The 18,891-nt window shown below is 32.8% G+C and overlaps 1 protein-coding gene across 2 annotated transcripts in view; it reads right to left on the minus strand.

Annotated features, from left to right (window-relative positions):
- Positions 1 to 557: 557 nt before the first annotated feature.
- Positions 558 to 18,891, minus strand: part of LOC133200215 (dystrobrevin beta-like) — a 67,948-nt gene continuing 49,614 nt past the window's right edge. For both annotated transcript variants that reach the window (XM_061336032.1, XM_061336031.1), the window contains 7 exons: positions 14,948 to 15,033; positions 11,762 to 11,969; positions 7,049 to 7,322; positions 6,191 to 6,238; positions 4,881 to 5,040; positions 4,548 to 4,710; positions 558 to 2,948 (listed from right to left, as the gene is read on the minus strand). In XM_061336032.1, coding sequence (XP_061192016.1) covers positions 2,796 to 2,948; positions 4,548 to 4,710; positions 4,881 to 5,040; positions 6,191 to 6,238; positions 7,049 to 7,322; positions 11,762 to 11,969; positions 14,948 to 15,033 — 1,092 coding nt within the window. In that variant the 3' untranslated portion in view covers positions 558 to 2,795. The remainder of the gene's footprint in view (positions 2,949 to 4,547; positions 4,711 to 4,880; positions 5,041 to 6,190; positions 6,239 to 7,048; positions 7,323 to 11,761; positions 11,970 to 14,947; positions 15,034 to 18,891) is intronic.

An 18,891-nucleotide genomic window follows, 5' to 3' on the forward strand; every position in this document is an offset into this window, starting at 1 on the left:
TCTTAAAATCAATCAATGTAATACTTTGATTCCCTATTGTGGCCCCACCCTACTCCCTGGGGGTCATGATTAGAACAATTTAGAATCTCAGGAAGATTCCACATAAGTTTCAGCTTTTCTGGCCCAGTGGTTCTTGGAAGAAAAGTTTTAAAGATTTTTCCTATATATTCAAATGTAAAACTTTGATTCCCTAATGTGCCCCCTCCCTATATTTAGACTACCTAAGAAAGCTATCACCTAAGTTTCACCTTTTCTGGTTTTTTAAAAAGACTTTTTAATGACCTCATCCTATTTTTGTCATTTCTTGATTACCTCCCTCGGAAGGGGGCTTGGCCCTTCACTTTAACTATTAAAATTCCCTTTACCAAGGAATGCTTTGTACCAACTTTGGTTAAAATTGACCCAGCGGTTCTTGAGAAGAATTTGAAAATGTGAAAAGTTTAAAGATGGACGGACAATAGATAAAACTCAATATATTAAAAATAAAAATTCTGACTCAGTCTGTTCTCAGTTTTTGGTCTTGAGGCAAGTACCTCTTATAGTACATGAAACATCAATTTGTAAATTCTTCTTCAAGTTTTATTTATTAAGTCTATATATTAAACAGAGCTTCTTTTCCCCCTTATTTATCTAAATGGATTACTTCATCGTAAAATCAACAACAGTTTCCATGGTAACAAAAATCTCAATAGTCAAATGTATAAAACAATATCAATGTTATAAAATGTAGAGCTCTACTGATTGATGAGGTGGTCTAGCCACTGTTTTACACTGACAACCATTTTTATACAAATTGTAACTTTTGTCATCAAGATATAAAGTCATGTGTTAAATTCTACCATTGTAAAATGAATAAACTATGGCTGGACAAATTACAGTCATTTGTAATACTATTATTTGTATCACATTTACAACCAATGTAAAACAAATGTTTTACATTATAATTACTGTACAAGTTACACAAATTACAACCATTGTAATACATTACAGGAGCACAACCTCAGTCATATCAATGGATCACAAAAATAGCTAAAGCAAAGATAAACGGAATCAAAACAGCAGTTTTATATAACACAAATATCTGTAAAGTACATTGTTAGTTTTCTAGGTGTACAATTTTATAAACAATAAATTTGACTTAATTTATGTAGAGCACTTCTTAAAGGCATATATACTGTCTGCTTGATTTATCTTTTTCTAACATCTACAAGTTTATCATATAAATTTTAATTATTAAAAAAAAAAAAATCAACAACACCAATAATGTTGTGCATTGATGATATAAAAATAATTTAACAAAGAATTATGACAACACATTGCCGAAAGGAAATATTTTTTTAAGTAGTAATAATGTAACAAAGTTAATTAAGATTCTCCTCCATGACAACTCACATATAACTGGTAAGTAGTGATAAATACTAATACTTAAAAAAATCTACATAATCTCATACACTGATGTTATTAATGAATGAAGATATGTTAATTCATATATAACTGAAACATGCTATGAAGTTTAAAGACTTAGAATTCTAGGTTGATTTGTGTATAACAGCTGATTATGATAGGGAGGTAGACCTATAGACTAGAGGTATCAAATACAGGGACTCTTATTTTTCAGGATTATTAAATTTGCGTGATCAAGCAAATTAAGTTACAAATGATAGGTGTAAAATGTAAGCATTAGTATATGTACATACATGTATACATGTTCCTTAAATGCTAAATTATATATGAAAGAATTATTGAAGTGAACAGCATTCCCTAACCTAACACTAAATGGTTCTGGAATTCAGTTAATTTACATGAGTTTACTTTCAATAGGCTTCAGCAAACATTTATGTAAAAAGTTTTTGAGGTTTAAATATTTTTGTATATCATCCATAAGACAGAGTTACCATTCTTTATTAAGTTATTTCAATGTCTGCAAAAACCTCTGAAATAATGTTGGAATAATGAAAGTCCTCGCAGTAAAATAAAATGTAATTTACATCAATCAGAGTTTTGCTGAAATGTATTAATATCTACGCGGTAGTTTTTTTTTTGGTCTGTATATGCTTTAGAGTTATTACGTGTACATGTATTTAGTCATACAAGATACCGAGCTCATCCTAATACTTCACTAAAACAGAGCTCAATAGTAGAACATTGTTGTTAGATAAATCCTTATCGTACATATGTTTATGTATCTCATTCATCAGAAGAGCTAATCTTGATTGCTGAATATATTAATAACAAGTAACATATTCTTTGGTAAAAGATAAAAATGCTGACAACCCAAAGCTTGGGAAAACTCAAATATTAGACAGAAATATTGCACACCATTTTGCTAGAGAAATAAAAAAAAAAATAACAACAAACATGTAGCACAGTTTCGGATAACTGCCCTGGGATTTCCTTTTGTCGACTAGACATTAGAATTATGAAGCAATTTAAACTAAAAAAAACATTTAAATTTTTGTTTTCAAGAAAATATATTATTTCACAGTTCACACTATACTGTGAGGAATGTCCTGCCCTATCAGCATTGCACTTTAATTTTATCACACTCAGCAATGTCACATTAGTTCCATTTGCTGAGAGTTAAGACCTCTTTGGTTTCAGTGATTTTCTAAAACTCTTCATTTTGCACTTTCATGATTGCACAATCCCTTCTTTAATTGAGTTGATTTTACTACACACTACTTAAGTAAGTGTTCCATATCATTATAATAGATTGCACAATCCCTGCTGGTTTACTGCTTGACCTTGGCTGTCTATTGGTTGACCCTGTCTGTCCGTCTATCAGTTGACTCCGCCTATCGGTTGACCCATCTCTTCATAGACTCCTCCCAGTCAGTGTTGCTGCTTTCCTCGTCATCGTCTGTGCGGATGTACGAGTCTGCGTCTGACTGGAGGTAACTCTCGTCATCCGTCGTATGAGTACTGGAGGTCAGTCTGTTGGGCAACTCCTATAATAAAGGTAAACAATTCCACTACAAGGAGTTTGTCACGTTAATACATTTTAATATCAGATATCAATGTAAGTGTTTCTAATCTTAAAAATAAATAAGTCACTGGGAACATGTACATGTAGTTTAAATAAGTACAACATGATATACAGTTGAACTTCGCTATCTTGAACACAGATATCTTGAATACCCTGGATATGTCCAAGCACTTTATCTTTAAGTATTTTACCCTCATTCAACATCTCGAACTCTCAGATATCTTGAAGTTTTTTCCCAGTCCCCTCGAGTTCGAGATAACGAGGTTTTACTGTACATATACAAGCATTAATCTGTGGCCTCTACATTTACATTTCTTCACATCTGATGTCTAGTCATACAATGAAACCTGACCTTTCAACATAAATTTTACAACTTAAATAAAATCTTCCCAACTCGAAAATAGAACAATGTTGTAATTTAGTCTTTCAGAGTTATTGTGGAACCATTTTTAATTAAGGGGGTCAATGCTTGTAGGCAACCTACTAGTGGGTAAATTGCATATAGAGAAGATTCAATGAACCAATACATTGACAATTTATTGTTCATGGGGATGTAAATTCATGGGTGAATTTGACCAATGAACATTTGTCCCCCATGATCAATGGCGATTCCACAGTTGTTACTAAGGGTGCAACGATAAACCGTTTGACGGTATATCGCGGTATATTTTTCCACGGTTCAATTCACGATACGCTAAACTGATATCGCGGTTCGGTTCAATCAGTGCAGAATTATCCGAATCGTCCGTTTTGTTTCCTTTTTTACAATTTCAAAATGGCTTCCGCGCAAAACGTGAGGTCGCCGACAACGCATTAACGGAAGTTAAACTCATCTCCAGCATCTTATAGACCTCAGATTTAACACTGAGAAGGACTTAATGTGATTATATGTTATAATAGATGTTAAGACAAATGATAAACCCTTTAGATCTAAACGTATTCTTTGGTAATACACGATATTTCATTACGTGTGTATTTCGATGAGAATTCACTGTCTTGTTGACTAAAACGTGTTAACACGAGAAATATGACAACTGGTTTTCTACGTAAATAAAAGGAATAAAAGAATGAATGTCTTCCTTTTTCATTCCAATTTAAAAAGATTATTAGGAAAGGTCCCCGTAGTTCCCTGTAAATGTTGATCATTGGTTTAGAATATTATCAAAACTCAAAGATGTACCCAATAATCCAATTCAAGTTAACAAAATTTTATTTTAATTATTATCAAAAAAATATGAACATTTTATATAACCCTGTCAAGTTAAAGAAAAAATATGGTGACAAACTTGAAAGACTTTTTTTTAACCTTGTCATGTATCGTGATACGTATCGTATCGTGAACTGAATACCGTGATACGTATCGTATCGTGAGGTTAGTGTATCGTTGCACCCCTAGTTGTTACTCTGTTAAGATATGTACTAATCTTCTTAGACTTATTTACACAGTTATAATTTGTCCTAAGCATTAGTTACACTACAATTTGTCCAAAGCATTGGTTACATCGTTACGATTTGTCCTAAGCATGAGTTAATTTATTGTAAGCTTCAGAGAGGTATTCACCTTGGGATGATTATCGTAAAGCTCTGCATCATCATCAGTTTTGTTGTCATCCATCAGAACAAATGAGTCCCCATCCTCTGTACCCTCCCGGTTGTTATTGGAGACTGGGTAATAAGGCGTGGCACTCTCTGTAACTGACGCATAAGAGGGAGGGGGGAGGGAGCTGTAATTGTAAGAAGAGTTCATTTCTTGTGAAGATTTGTTGATAAGGAAATGAAATTTTTAACCTATAGCAAAATATTAATGACATTTTAATAAAATGTATTTCATGTAACTCAACAAATTTGTGCATCCTTAGGTCTATTTACTGACATTTTAAGTATTTTTACTAACTCTGTTTCACTATCACTGTGGTTATTATTTCTGTTTCGGCGAGCCTTAAGCTGGGACAAAAAGTCCTGGTCCTGATCCATACGGTGTAGAATTTCATTCTGCCAGCTATCCACTTCATCCTGAGATTCCACAATATACGCTTCCTCCATTTCTAAGTTGGCTACAGAAACAGGAAAATAAATATTGTCAAACTTCATTATCTCAAACTTGATAAGACTCAGAAAAAAACCCCAAAAACTTGGAGACATCCAAGAGTTCAAGAAAGGTTAATGGTTGCGAATTCTGACTCACTTTGACATATCAATGGTATTCAAGATATCTCTTTTTTAAATTACTTATGTTCAGCTGTAGATAATTATAACAATATCATAAATAAGAAAACTACTAGCAGTATCATAATTTTTCAAAGAAATTAGAACTTCCATAAATAGATTAATACAACTGCAGTGGAGATGAAACATATTGGAAAACTGCGTGACACAACCTACAGTCATATGCAAAGTTTTTGTTAAGTTTGAGCCTCTACAATCTCTATAAAAGAAAGTTGTAACTTGACAGGAAGTTTAAAGTCTGGGATCTTGACCTTGCTAAACTCAATCAAGTCGCATTCTCAGCAATAATCATTAACGAGTATGAGCTTTACAATCTCCATATTGTAACCCAGACAAGAATTTTATACTTTAGAATTCTGTGACCATGAAACATTGATTTTGTTGGAAACATAGCTGATACTCATTTTTACTTGTTTTGAATATATCAAAAAATTGTTTTGTCTTCTTAAACATTTATCACATAAATGGTGATAATCAACCAAGTATGTGTGAATAGTTCTCCAATATTGGCTGCACATGCTTTTATCATGTATTGAAATCACAGTTTGGGATTAATTTTAGTACTGTTCGATTTTGTGCATATGCCAATATATCTTGGTCTCTGGTTGAAGGAGCACCATTAAAATCAAACAATTTTTTAAACATTGACATTATAATTTTCCAAGTCTTAGAGGATTCTGTAAAAAATATGCCAGGACTGTGGAAGTCAGATACAGGTTATCACATAATCTCTTCTAATCTGTGATAATCCCCCAACCTTTTCCAGTTATTCACGATCAAGGTTAAATAAAACCCAATGTATTTTTATCTTGTATTGGTAGGTATAATAACAAAAAAAGGAGCTATAGAGCTCTACCTGTGACTATTTATCCTGAAAACCCAAATAGCTTTTTTTTTCAAAACCTGTGCCCAATCCCTTTAGAGACTGTTATAGGCCAGGATTACATCATCAATGACCTTGAGAGAATTCAGTTTTACCTTCTTGTTTTATAATGTTGTCTTCATCTTCATCACTGCTACTGGCCTCTGAAAGTAAAACAGAATAAAATGTTAGAGAAAAAAATGGAAATATCTTTGAAAATGATATAGGGCAGTCATTTTTTGTCAGAAAATAGTAAAATGTAACAAAATTTTATCTGTATATGGCAAACTATGGACATATGGAAGCAATTTTGGTCATCTACATTGTATTGGGATTTACTTTTCTATCCTCACTGCAAAATGGCAATTAACCCCCTCCCCCTTTACCATTCATTATGCAAAATTTGAACCCTATTTTTTTCCTTTGTTAGGCACCCAGAGCAGTTATTCTCCCTCCCCCTTTTTCCCCATCAGACTGATCCTTTGCCTCACAGAATCCCTTGTGCCAATTCTGTTGAAATTGACAAAGTTGACTTAAGTTGAATTCTAACATTTAATCAGGTTTGTCCTCTCCATCAGATGACCTTTTACTTAAGTTGAATTCTAACATTTAATCAGGTTTGTCCTCTCCATCAGATGACCTGTAGTATGTCTACAATTTACCAAAGTTTTCCATCATTTTATCGAGTTCTCTCTGAGTTTATAGGTGTTAAGTCCTCTTTCCTTTTACCTGATTATGGTCCTCTCTGAATTAACCTGAGTTGAGTCTTTGTCATTTTATCCCAATTTATAGAATTCTCTTTGACTTTACCTGAATTGAGTTGCATAGTTGAGTTCTTTATTGGTTTATCTGATTTAAGTTCTCTTTGAGTTTACCCGATCTGTGTTTTCTATCACATGTCATTAAGTTCTCTTTGAGTTTACCTGAGTTGAGTTTTCTATCACTTTATCTCATTAAGTTCTCTCTGAGTTTACCTGAGTTGAGTTCTTTGACTAGCGAAGACATGGCACTGGTGACAGAATCAGCAGCACACATAAGGTCATTCCGGATCAACCGAACATTCTCCACTGGCCCAGGGTTATAAAATGCCTGTCTCACTTCACCCCCTACTCCTGCTAGCATGGAAGACTCCATGGCTGGTGTTGTGGGGATATTAGGGGCAGCATACCTGTCAGGGAGGGACTGAGAAAGGTTCTGATGGTGGGGAGTGCTGTCTGTGGGTACAGCTCGAGGGGAGGTGGGGTGTGTCTGAAAATACAATCATACTGTATTATACATTAATTCACTGGTCCCCCAAAAATAAAGCTTGACCAGTCAGAGTAACTTTTGAATTAAGTTTAGATGATTTTACTCTTTTTCAGTTATGAGTACAGAGCAAAAGTTATGTCCACTTATAACAATATCATGTTCAGACCAAAAATCTTGAATCTAAGATTGGACTGGTTCCAACATTAGTATAATATTGCTCATGACTTGAGGTTGATTTTGACTCGGTCATATATCAAAGGTCAAGGTCCATGGGCAATAAGAAAGTGAAATGATTTTTGGGAACCCTTGATTGGATATGTATTCCAATTTTAGTATGTTACTATTATAACAGAGACAGATTTGTGCCTCCAAATGGATTTGAACCTGGGACTTCTATCATGCCAGTCCAGTGCCCTACCGATCAAGCTAAAGGGTTAATCCACTAGCTCAAGCTAATAAGATGCCTTGTACAGGTCATGGTCGTGGTCACTGGGCTACATACTGTAAAAGTGGTTATTTACACTGGTTGTTAAGTACGCGTTTATGACCATCAAACATTACGCGTGGTTGTAATATACGCGGTCGCACAAGTTACCGAGAAAAATTTACGCGGCCATCGTTATTAACATCGAGTTGTTCCCCTTTGAAAATGATAAGAAAAAAGATTAAAAATGATTACAAACTAAACAAATCAATAAAAAATTATACTGTTGGATTAGTAAATATAACGTCGATGTGCACAATCAAATGCGCTGAAGTGTGAACAACTTGTGTACGCTTTATTGCAATTATTTACGCAAGTTCAAACTTCAAAGTGGGATATACTTACCTGTATCTGCGTGTCCAGTGTTGACAATTAATTTAATTGGTATGTTTGTAGTGACTTTGAGTTTATGTAACATTTTGGACTAATTATTTGAAATTAAGAGAGACATACACGAATATATAAAGGAAATGAAAATGAGTATCGAAGTTTTGAAGCTTTAATTGCGTGACGTTGCTCTTAAATATCTAACATGAAGATGCATTTTTCATCGCACAATTAAAAAAATGAACAGTTATGTTTTCATCGCTGTTTGTGATGTATTTATCTACTCACGTGCGTTCAATACCACGATTAATATACGACTGGTTCAACTGGTCTAACAGTTTAAGTAATAATCTATAATTATTCCAGAAGTTTGAAATTTTGTGACCATACGCGCAGGGGGTAATTTACGCGGTTCTTAGCTTACCGCGTAAGTAGTGTAAATTTCCCCCACGCGTAAATAACCACTTTTACAGTAATGAAACTGTGTCTGGGAACTTGAGTCCTTGACTGATATGAATTCAAATTTTAGTTTGTTGTTGCTGTTGACAAAGATGTATGAAGACCTTTGATTCAAATACAACATCACGTCATCAAAAATTCCAGTTTAGCTTTTATTCAGGTGAAACAATTCAATTACAATTAATGGCAAATTTGACTGACAGATAGGGATTCACCTGAATGAAGTAATAAATTTTTTGGTTTAAATCTGCTTTGAAAATTTGCCTTTAAATTAAATGGCAGGATTTACTCATCTATATTTTATATCAGCAAAAAAACTGTTAACTTCATAAGAAGGACATCAAAAATACACTTTATATCTGAAATCAATAATTTTTTAAAAATTTCTAAATATGACTTCATCTTATAGCATAAAATAAGGCCTGCTCATCCATAATTAACCATAGTTCTGATCGTGAGTGAGGAAAATTTCCTTTCAAATCACTATGAAAACAGATAGATTTCGTAAAATTTGGCAAAGAAACAAATTACTCCTTATAAACAATTATTATTCACATTACATATTACATATCAATGTACAATATAATGTAAATACATGTATATTTAACGTGTACGATATTTGGCGGAAATTGATTGATTCTATGTTAGCTTAGATTTGATTTAAATGTGCTAGATATAAATGTTTATATATAAAGACATTTAGCTATGTACTGATTTAGCTGTCGCTGCTCTCCACCAAATGCGCTAAAAAGAATACATGGCGAAATGTAATATGTTTACAATATTTGAAAAATGTACAGCATGAAAAATTGTTAACTTTTTATATTATACTTTCATGTAAATTAGTTCAATCTGATTCGTTGAGAAACATTTGTTAAAAATTACTATTACCCACTGAATGATGAAGCCACGCCCTCCAGCGTAGCAACAGTCAACACTGCTTAACGACGGGTGATATTAAAAAAAATAGTGACTGCGCAGAATTTATGCGCACAAGGTTCACTGTTATATGTATTTTTATAAAACATTCAGTATAATATAATAAATATTGCATGTAGTTGAGTGTAACATTGAAAATTTTCACCCCTCGAAAACCATTGTCGGTTGAATATGGTTTTCTTGGGGTGAAAACTTTCAATGTTACTCAACTACATGCAATATTTAAAATATTATCCTTTTATAGATAAATCTATGTACTTGTTTGGAAAATGCTTTACAAAAAAAAAAAAAAAAAAATTCATCACATCAGAGTTATGAAATAGTCACAAATCTTCCAGATATACATGTAAGTATAATAACAATTTTTAAAATTTTCAATCAATCTGCATTTAATAAATACACTCCCTTACCAAGATACCATGTAAGAATTTTATTGCTTACATCCTAAAGATTTATAGAGAAAATACATACCCTTTTCCATATCACATCCTCTATCAGCCCGAGACACTAATATCAGCCAGATTGCCAAAGGCCTGAGGGCTGATATTGGTCGAGGGCTGATACATAGTGTGATATGGAAAAGGGTATGTATTATTCTGTTTATTACAAATTAATAATAAATACCGGTACAGCAAACATCTACTTGAGCAAAAACAAATAAATAATAATTAACCAGCTTATTATATCAAAGAACAATAATTTAAAATCAAGAGAATGTAATAAAAAAAATATTTTAAAATACTTCATGTGTGAGTTCACATAAAGTAATTGAAGAATGTTTTGTGCATGTTTAATCTTTAAAATTTAGTAGAGCCAATTTTAAGTCTTTGAAAACAAATTAAAGTCCACAAATGTTAGTAAAGAATTATTTTACTTGTACATTTAAATAAAATCAAGTTAATTAACTTTCAAACTTTATACAAACGTTACTTCCAGTTTGATATGGATTTTTGCATGCCGGTCCAATATGTGATATGGATTTTTGGACCGGTCCTTATATGGGGTATTGTGCCGCACAGTGCAGAATCAGTGTATTTACTACTAAATATATGATAAAAATCTGCATCAGCCCTGCAGATCCATATTAGCCCTGCAGGAAAAACTGATACATCTTTTGTGATGTCAGGCATATGGCATATGCAGAAAAACTTTATTTCTTAAAAAAAGTATTACATTGCATTCATGGCATATATATGCTTTGACATGTATACACGTAATAGTAGAATATTTGTTCTCTGATTTTCGAATTCAAGGATTGTCAGTATAGATGGATTTTATCAAGAATCTTAACATTTGTCCCTGTGAACACCAGTTACACTGCCAAACCTAAAGGCATATCATCACTCAGAATATCCTAACACTATCATCTATTAAAGTTGCTGCTGAAATATATCTAATGTAACACCTTATATCTGGCTGCTAACAACCTGCCTATACTGAGCCTGCCCTCTGATTAATGTTCAGCATCATTCTCCTTCCCCTCTAACAAGAATTCATTCTGCTTTAATTCTATAAATCAACTTTCCTTTGTGTGTGACTAATCCTCTGGGGCTTTGTACGACTAGGAAATAGCTATATTTTTTATTGCCGAGAATTTGTATATATTTCATATATTTTTACAGCAAACAAACATAACCAAAGAGAGAGAGAAAAACAAAGACGCAAAGGAATTTTATAATGAAACTAAGTCAGTGTACAGTAATCCAATGTTTGATCTGTTGACTGTTCACATAACAGTTCTATTAGCTCCTCTTTTACAGAGTTATCTTCTCCTAACTGCATTTTTATCCCCCCTTTCCATAATATGTTCATGCAATAAGATACAACGTTATATTGTTAAAATGATATTGTCCTATAGACCCGTTTAAACATAGAATTATTTCCATGTTTTGGCAATGTAGCAAAATAAACAGAGACAGATAATTCTATTATAAGTTTACACTCAGAAAAATCCAGAGAGTTCTGAATGTCAACATGTCAATGACATGTCAATTTGAAGCCAGGAAAAACATTAAGAAATCTTTATGTGGATTATATTTTAGAGTAAAAGGTTTGTTTTAATGATTTACATGTTTATTTTCAGTGCAACTCCTATTTGTCTTCTCCAAAATTGAGTTGGAGCGGATCTGCTGTTTTGCTACATCGCAGTACATGGGATGTATTCTAACTGTGGTGAGGGTTTGTCCCAAGATGCAGTTAGCTTTTTCTAACTAATGTTCCATACTCATACCTTCAGCAGTTTCATCAGTCCCTCCAGCTGTACCATGAGCTCTTTCCGGCTGTCCTGTAAGGCGGACATTCTTGACTCAAGCTCATCTTTTCGCTGCCTGAGCTGTCGTAATTCTGCCAGCAATGTCGGGTTATATTGGGCACTTTCTGTACTCCGTGCATGAGCCTCTTGCTCTGATCGAAGCCTGTGGATTTCTCTCATAATCTCCCTGATCAAAATAAAAAATACAATAAAGTTTAATTTGAGTGTGGAATCTTATGTCTGTTTATACATTAAAATTTTATTTTCCTAAAAAAAAAAAAAAACATACTTACACGGTGGCTAATAAAGCAGACATATATTTATACTCAAATGTTAAAAGAACCATCTCTAATGAGCCTATGACTTTGTCTTATGTCTTCCAGAAGAAAGCATCGCCTTTAAATTGAACAAACTTGTAACCATCATCATAAAATGACATGCCATGTCAAGTTTTATTGAAGATGGCAAAGTGCAGACAGTTCTTGAGAAGTCCAAAATGTGGAAATTACCAGACAGATGTCAGACAGACATACCAGGGGCATCTGAAAAGTTCTAAATACTGTTTGATTAAAGTGTTTAACGGAAATCAACATTTATGATATCATTTAAAACATCAGGAAAATATACATTTACTTTGACTTCACAATAGTACATAGTGTACTTCTGTTACATAATGACTCCTAAAATGATGTCATAATTCTGTAATTTGTAATTCTGCAGTGTAAAAAGAAGTAAGGCATGTATGAAAAACATGTAAATAACTCATTTTTTTTTTTCACAAAAGGATCTTGTAGATATTTTCACAATTGTTTTGGAGTTTTAAAGAGGAATGTGTAGGGGAGATAATGAGAGTCAGTGATCTCCCTTTCTCATTTGTATGCCATGTAATTTGGACTGTCTAGAATTCATCATGAACATTAATTTTTTTCTGAAATGAAAAATCGGTTCAAGACCAAAGATTTATTTGACATTCTCCAAATAAAAATACAAGTTCAGAAGGTAGTAAGTGCCATCGCCTTTTGTCTAAGCCAATCATAAATTGTCGCTAGTCTGCAATAAAGCACATCTCTACTCATCTTTATTCTGCCTGCCTTTATTTGCTTCATGACTGTCCATTTCTCTCCCTAATAAACACTCAGTAACAATTCTAATTTCTTTTACGTTAATTCTGCCAGAACTAGTAGTGATCAGTTTGAAATAATTGAAAGATATCACTATAATTTTGCTTTATACTTTCAATTTATCAAATATATAGTTTTTTAAAAATAGTTTAAATTGATAATTTTACTGTATTTCATCATCACATACATAATTATATATTCATTTGGTTTTCAGAAAATTCTGAAATTAAACTGATAATTATTAAAGTTTGATTCTGCAAAATTTTATTTCTTAAATGAGAATCCATTCTTCACATGAAATTTGAAAGTATGTGGAAGACTTCTCACAAACAGATTAACAGACAGACAATGTGATCTCTATTTGTCTGCTTTGTTTTGAGGGAGATTTCTCCCAGACAGACAGACAATGGACAATGTGATCTCCATTTGTCTGCCTTGTTTTGTGGGAGATTTCTCCCAGACAGACAGACAATGGACAATGTGATCTCTATTTGTCTGCCTTGTTTTGTGGGAGATTTCTCCCAGACAGACAGACAATGGACAATGCGATCTGTATTTGTCTGCTATGTTTCACAGGCCTCACATACAGGAATATTCTTGCTCTTGATTTAAGTTGACAGCGAAAACAACTGAGAATGCTAGAATTTGTTCTCCTGGCTTAACAGTAGTTTATATTTACAGAATCCTTTGGGGTATAAACCCGATGACAAATTGACTTATTAGTGGGCTGTTAATGTAATTGATAGCGGTCAAACTTCTGCTGATGTTGTTAGTTTCCGGTAAGGTGTCCTGTGACTGGGAAATCTCTGGGGAGGGTATCCCCCTCTGTCAATAATCTCCTGGTTTGTGACAGTTACAGATAGCTTGTCAAATAAAATCAGATGTTTTATGACAATAATTGCTGTTTAAATTCATATCAGAATCTGCAACAGAGTAGTTCAAAATCTGCTACAAAGCAGTCATCCAACCAGTGATTATATCTAAAGATCTCTGACAAGACTGTAGCCCTACTGTAGTGGTTATAACTAAAGGTCTCTGACAAGACTGTAGCCCTACTGGTAGTGGTTAAAACTAAAGGTCTTTGACAAGATTGTAGCCCTACCAATAGCGGTTATAATTAAAGGTCTCTGACAAGATTGTACCCTACTGGTAGCGGTTATAACTAAAGGTCTCCGTCAAGATTGTAGCCTTACTGGTAGTGGTTATGACTAAAGATCTCTGACAAGACTGTAGCCCTACTGGAAGCAGTTATAAGTCTCTGACAAGATTGTAGTCCTACTGGTAGGGGTTATAACATAAGGTCTCTGACAAAATTATAGCCTTACTGGTAGTGGTTAAAACTAAAGATCTCTGACAAGATTGTAGCCCTACTGGTTTAGATTTAAAGTGGTCTGAAGAAAGAATGTGAAAATACTCATCAAGTGCCCCTCTTCATGTGACAACTTTTTCTTTACTTAAAGCAGACAGAGAGAAACAGTATTATACTAAAATAATTTCAGGCGTAGCATTTGAGTATTGAGCTCATTCTCATAAATCTTATCTGACATGTATTTTTTTTTTATATTATTTACTGCTACTTTGATTTCATTGCATCAACTATGATCATATAATATTTCTTTAAATTTTGATAAACACAAGGGGTCAGTTTTACTTATTATAGCTATACACACTTTTTCATTATCATTAATGATCTTTATGTTTTTAAATATAAACATGCTAGAAAATTAATATAATTTTTCAAAAAATATCAGTTGTAATCCTATAGCATTAAATAATATTAAATATGTGACCAATGTCCTATAATGGAAATAAGTACATTTTATATAATCATTCTGTGCTCTTTGGGAATGGGCTATCTTCATTACCAATCAGTTGGGTTTACACAAAGGTCTAATGTGACTGCAGAAGTATCTGCTTGTTTGATCTGGTCAACAGTTCACATACAATATCATGTAGTTGGTGTTTCTACATGACATTTGATCAACAATAGCCATAATTCTCAAGATCTCCCTACTGATTCTTCTAAATCAGCAAACAGAAATACCTGTTTTTGGCCTCCAGTTGGGATATTAGCTCCCTCTGTGCTTTGTTGGAGTCTAAACTGAAGTTCAACTCGGTTGGACTTCTTGCCTATAAGAGATAAAAATGTCTTTGCAGTGATTGTCAAATATACAAAAAAAAAAAACAAAAAAGAAAAAAAAAAAAAAAAAAAAACATACTTACATATTAAAAGAACTCATTACTAGTTTAACAAAGAAGCAAGTTTTCACTTTTAATTAATCTCATTTTCATTTTTCTGTTTGATAGTTTGACATTTACCAGAGAAACAATGACCGGATTTATAATCTTAATTTAAGGATTTTTCATGAATATTATATTTTAAATCTTTGTCCAATATATGTATGAAAAGTAAAGGCATCAATTATCATTTTATTATTTAGGTAACTCAAACAAATTATTCTGTAATACATGCAATCATGTCAAAAACAATCTGAATTATTAAAGAGGTTTTACTAATATATATTGATTAAATATGATCATTTTACAGAACTAAAATAATGATGTATTGATTATATATTTGGAATTATTTTAATATTAATTACATAACCTGCATTATGATTCAGTTCAGTATTGAGAGAACTCATCTAAGTTTTCCACATCTGAACTAGTTGAGGCTTAAATTACCCTAGCAAAATTTACCATAAGAGGAATATAAAATTCTTGACAAAACCTACCCAAGTGTAGTTTGTAACAAACCTTGGCAAAATATCCCACAAGCTTGCAAGAAACGTGTAATTCAATGAATACTTACCACAATCCAACGAACAGATTACCACAAATATCATAATCCAAAGAACTTAGTACAAATGCACTGTGAACAATAGTCCAAGGAAAAATTTACCATAAGTGTTCAACAGTCCAAAGAAAAGATTAGCACATGTACTGCAATCAAGCGAAAAACTTACCGCATGTAAAATAATACAAGGAAAATTTTGTACCACAGTGCACTGCACATGTACAATATAATCAAGTGTAAAAAAAAAAAAAATTAAAAAGGAGTTCAGTGTAAAAAAAACTGACCACAAGTGCATTGCATATAAAATACAGTTGAACTTCGATATCTCGAACACGGATATCTCAAATACCATGGATATGTCGAAGTCATTTTGAAGTCCCATCTGCTTATTCCTTAAGTATTTTACCCTGGATATCTCAAATCCTCAGTTATCTCGAAGTATTTTCTTGGTCCCTTTGAGTTTGAGATAACAAGGTTTGACTGTAATTCAATCCAGGAAAGGACACATTTCAAATGCAGTATACAAAAATGTGACCAAAAAAAATATACCACTGGTGTAACATAATCCAAAAACCCCAGGAAAAGTTTATAATAATCCTAGTAAAAACTTACCAAAAGAAACGTGTTAAATAATCCTAGTAAAAACTTACCACAAGTATAGTGTTTAATAAACCCAGTAAAAACTTACCACAAGTATATATAGTGTTTAATAAACCCAGTAAAAACTTACCACAAGTATATATAGTGTTTAATAATCCCAGTAAAAACTTACCACAAGTATAGTGTTTAATAATCCTAGTAAAAACTTACCACAAGTATAGTGTTTAATAATCCCAGTAAAAACTTACCACAAGAACAGTGTTTAATAATCCTAGTAAAAACTTACCACAAGAACAGTGTTTAATAATCCCAGTAAAAACTTACCACAAGAACAGTGTTTAATAATCCCAGTAAAAACTTACCACAAGAACAGTGTTTAATAATCCTAGTAAAAACTTACCACAAGAACAGTGTTTAATAATCCTAGTAAAAACTTACCACAAGAACAGTGTTTAATAATCCCAGTAAAAACTTACCACAAGAACAGTGTTTAATAAACCTAGTAAAAACTTACCACAAGTATATATAGTGTTTAATAATCCCAGTAAAAACTTACCACAAGAACAGTGTTTAATAATCCTAGTAAAAACTTACCACAAGTATAGTGTTTAATAATCCCAGTAAAAACTTACCACAAGAACAGTGTTTAATAATCCCAGTAAAAACTTACCACAAGAACAGTGTTTAATAATCCTAGTAAAAACTTACCACAAGAACAGTGTTTAATAATCCCAGTAAAAACTTACCACAAGAACAGTGTTTAATAAACCTAGTAAAAACTTACCACAAGTATAGTGTTTAATAATCCCAGTAAAAACTTACCACAAGAACAGTGTTTAATAATCCTAGTAAAAACTTACCACAAGAACAGGATTTCGATTCCGTTTCACACTTTGTTGAGATTTGCTCCTTCGAATTTTTTGAAAAAAAGTTTTCATGATTGCAGATTTATTTACCAGGTAATATTTCTCCAATGATATTTTTTCAAGTTTGAGAAAAATGTCCACATAAAATGTCAGCACTCAAAAGATCAATTCATCATAAACTGTCAATAAATAAAAGAGGGTGACGTGACCAGTGCTATCTAAACACTGCATTATTGATGGATAATTATATCCATTTGACATATTGTGCATTTGATGAAAACATCAATATGGATAGATTTTTATAAACTAGCAATTGTATCCTTTATGCTTTTTATCACTTCAATCCGAGGAATCTGGTGTCCGTTCCTCACAATATGAGAGTCTATTATATAATAGATCCACACTGTCTCCCCACTTCTGTCAAAGAGAGGTGCCATATGTACCGCAATAATCCATATATATAAACCGTGGAACATGTCCCTGCACAGTTCCTAGGACTGCTATAACCTGATTCAGCATTATTAGCTCTCCATACCCTCTCTATCTCATCTCGTCAAACACTATTGGCTATATGGGATTTTTTTTCTGGTCTTGTCTCTAAATGACATGAATAATTGCTCGAATTATGTCAACAGAGGAAAAAAATGGAAAACAATTCAAAAACTGCCTCTGACATTTTCTGCTGTCAAAGCTTAGGGGTACTTTAAGTTGCCTGTACTATAATATACAAAGTTGGACCGAAGTGTCAACATGTGTGAAACATTGAATCTGAGTGTGAATCTGGAAGTGTTGATGATACAGGAAATTCCTGACAAAGGCTGAACAAACATGAAACAAAGGCAGGCAATACTTCAGAGGGACTCATTGCTGCACTTTGCCCATCTCTTTGTTTTACTTCATCAAAAATGAAGCTCCCTTTTTTTTCCTCTCTCTATTTTTCATGATACATGCCTATATAAATATGCCAATCAATTTTCTGGGAACAAAACTAAAGAACCTATTCATTAACTATTGATGAACTGTACGGAGAATAATAAATACACAACGAAAACAGTTGAAAATCTATACGGATCAGTATATCTGTGAATGTTTCGTGATGCTAATGTCGTTATCTTGTTGTGTAAAAAGAGCCGACCCAGTTGAGCCATTAAAAGCACCTTGATTTAACTGTTAATTTGGTTATTAACATTTGATAAGCTGGTGTTTTTTGGTGGATAAGGAAGTCATTTTTATCCAAATTATTTTCATCTTGTTCCATTTTCAGCAATCAGACAAACATATTTCATACAATGACACAAACTACTATTTGGAAACAGGCACCTTGGAATATCAACTCTAAAATAATGGTGATTATTTTATTATGGAATATGGTTGGGAAAATAAAATATAAATATATAAAATAAAAATTATTTTCAAAAACAACAACAAAAAAGTATGTAAGAAAACTGTCCAATTAATAAAACAATATTTTTCAATTGAATCTTGAAATTTACTTCTCTGATTCAATCAAAAACCTCTTAAAAATGTGCCCCATGGTCCACAAAAAATATGCTCACTCAATTTACTTTAGTTCTGCTTTCTTCAGAAGATTTTTTAAATTCCCATGAAAAAATGTGCATGCCCCCATATTTTTGGCCCCACCTAATTCTAAAGGGTCTCTGAATCCGCACACCTTGGGGATGCTTCAATATTAATACATGTACATGTATGACTAACATGGCTTTG

This window comes from Saccostrea echinata, unplaced genomic scaffold (assembly GCF_033153115.1).
Source record: "Saccostrea echinata isolate AGI-Se365-2 ecotype Australia unplaced genomic scaffold, CSIRO_AGI_Sech_v1 ptg000037l, whole genome shotgun sequence".
NCBI lineage: Eukaryota > Metazoa > Mollusca > Bivalvia > Ostreida > Ostreidae > Saccostrea > Saccostrea echinata.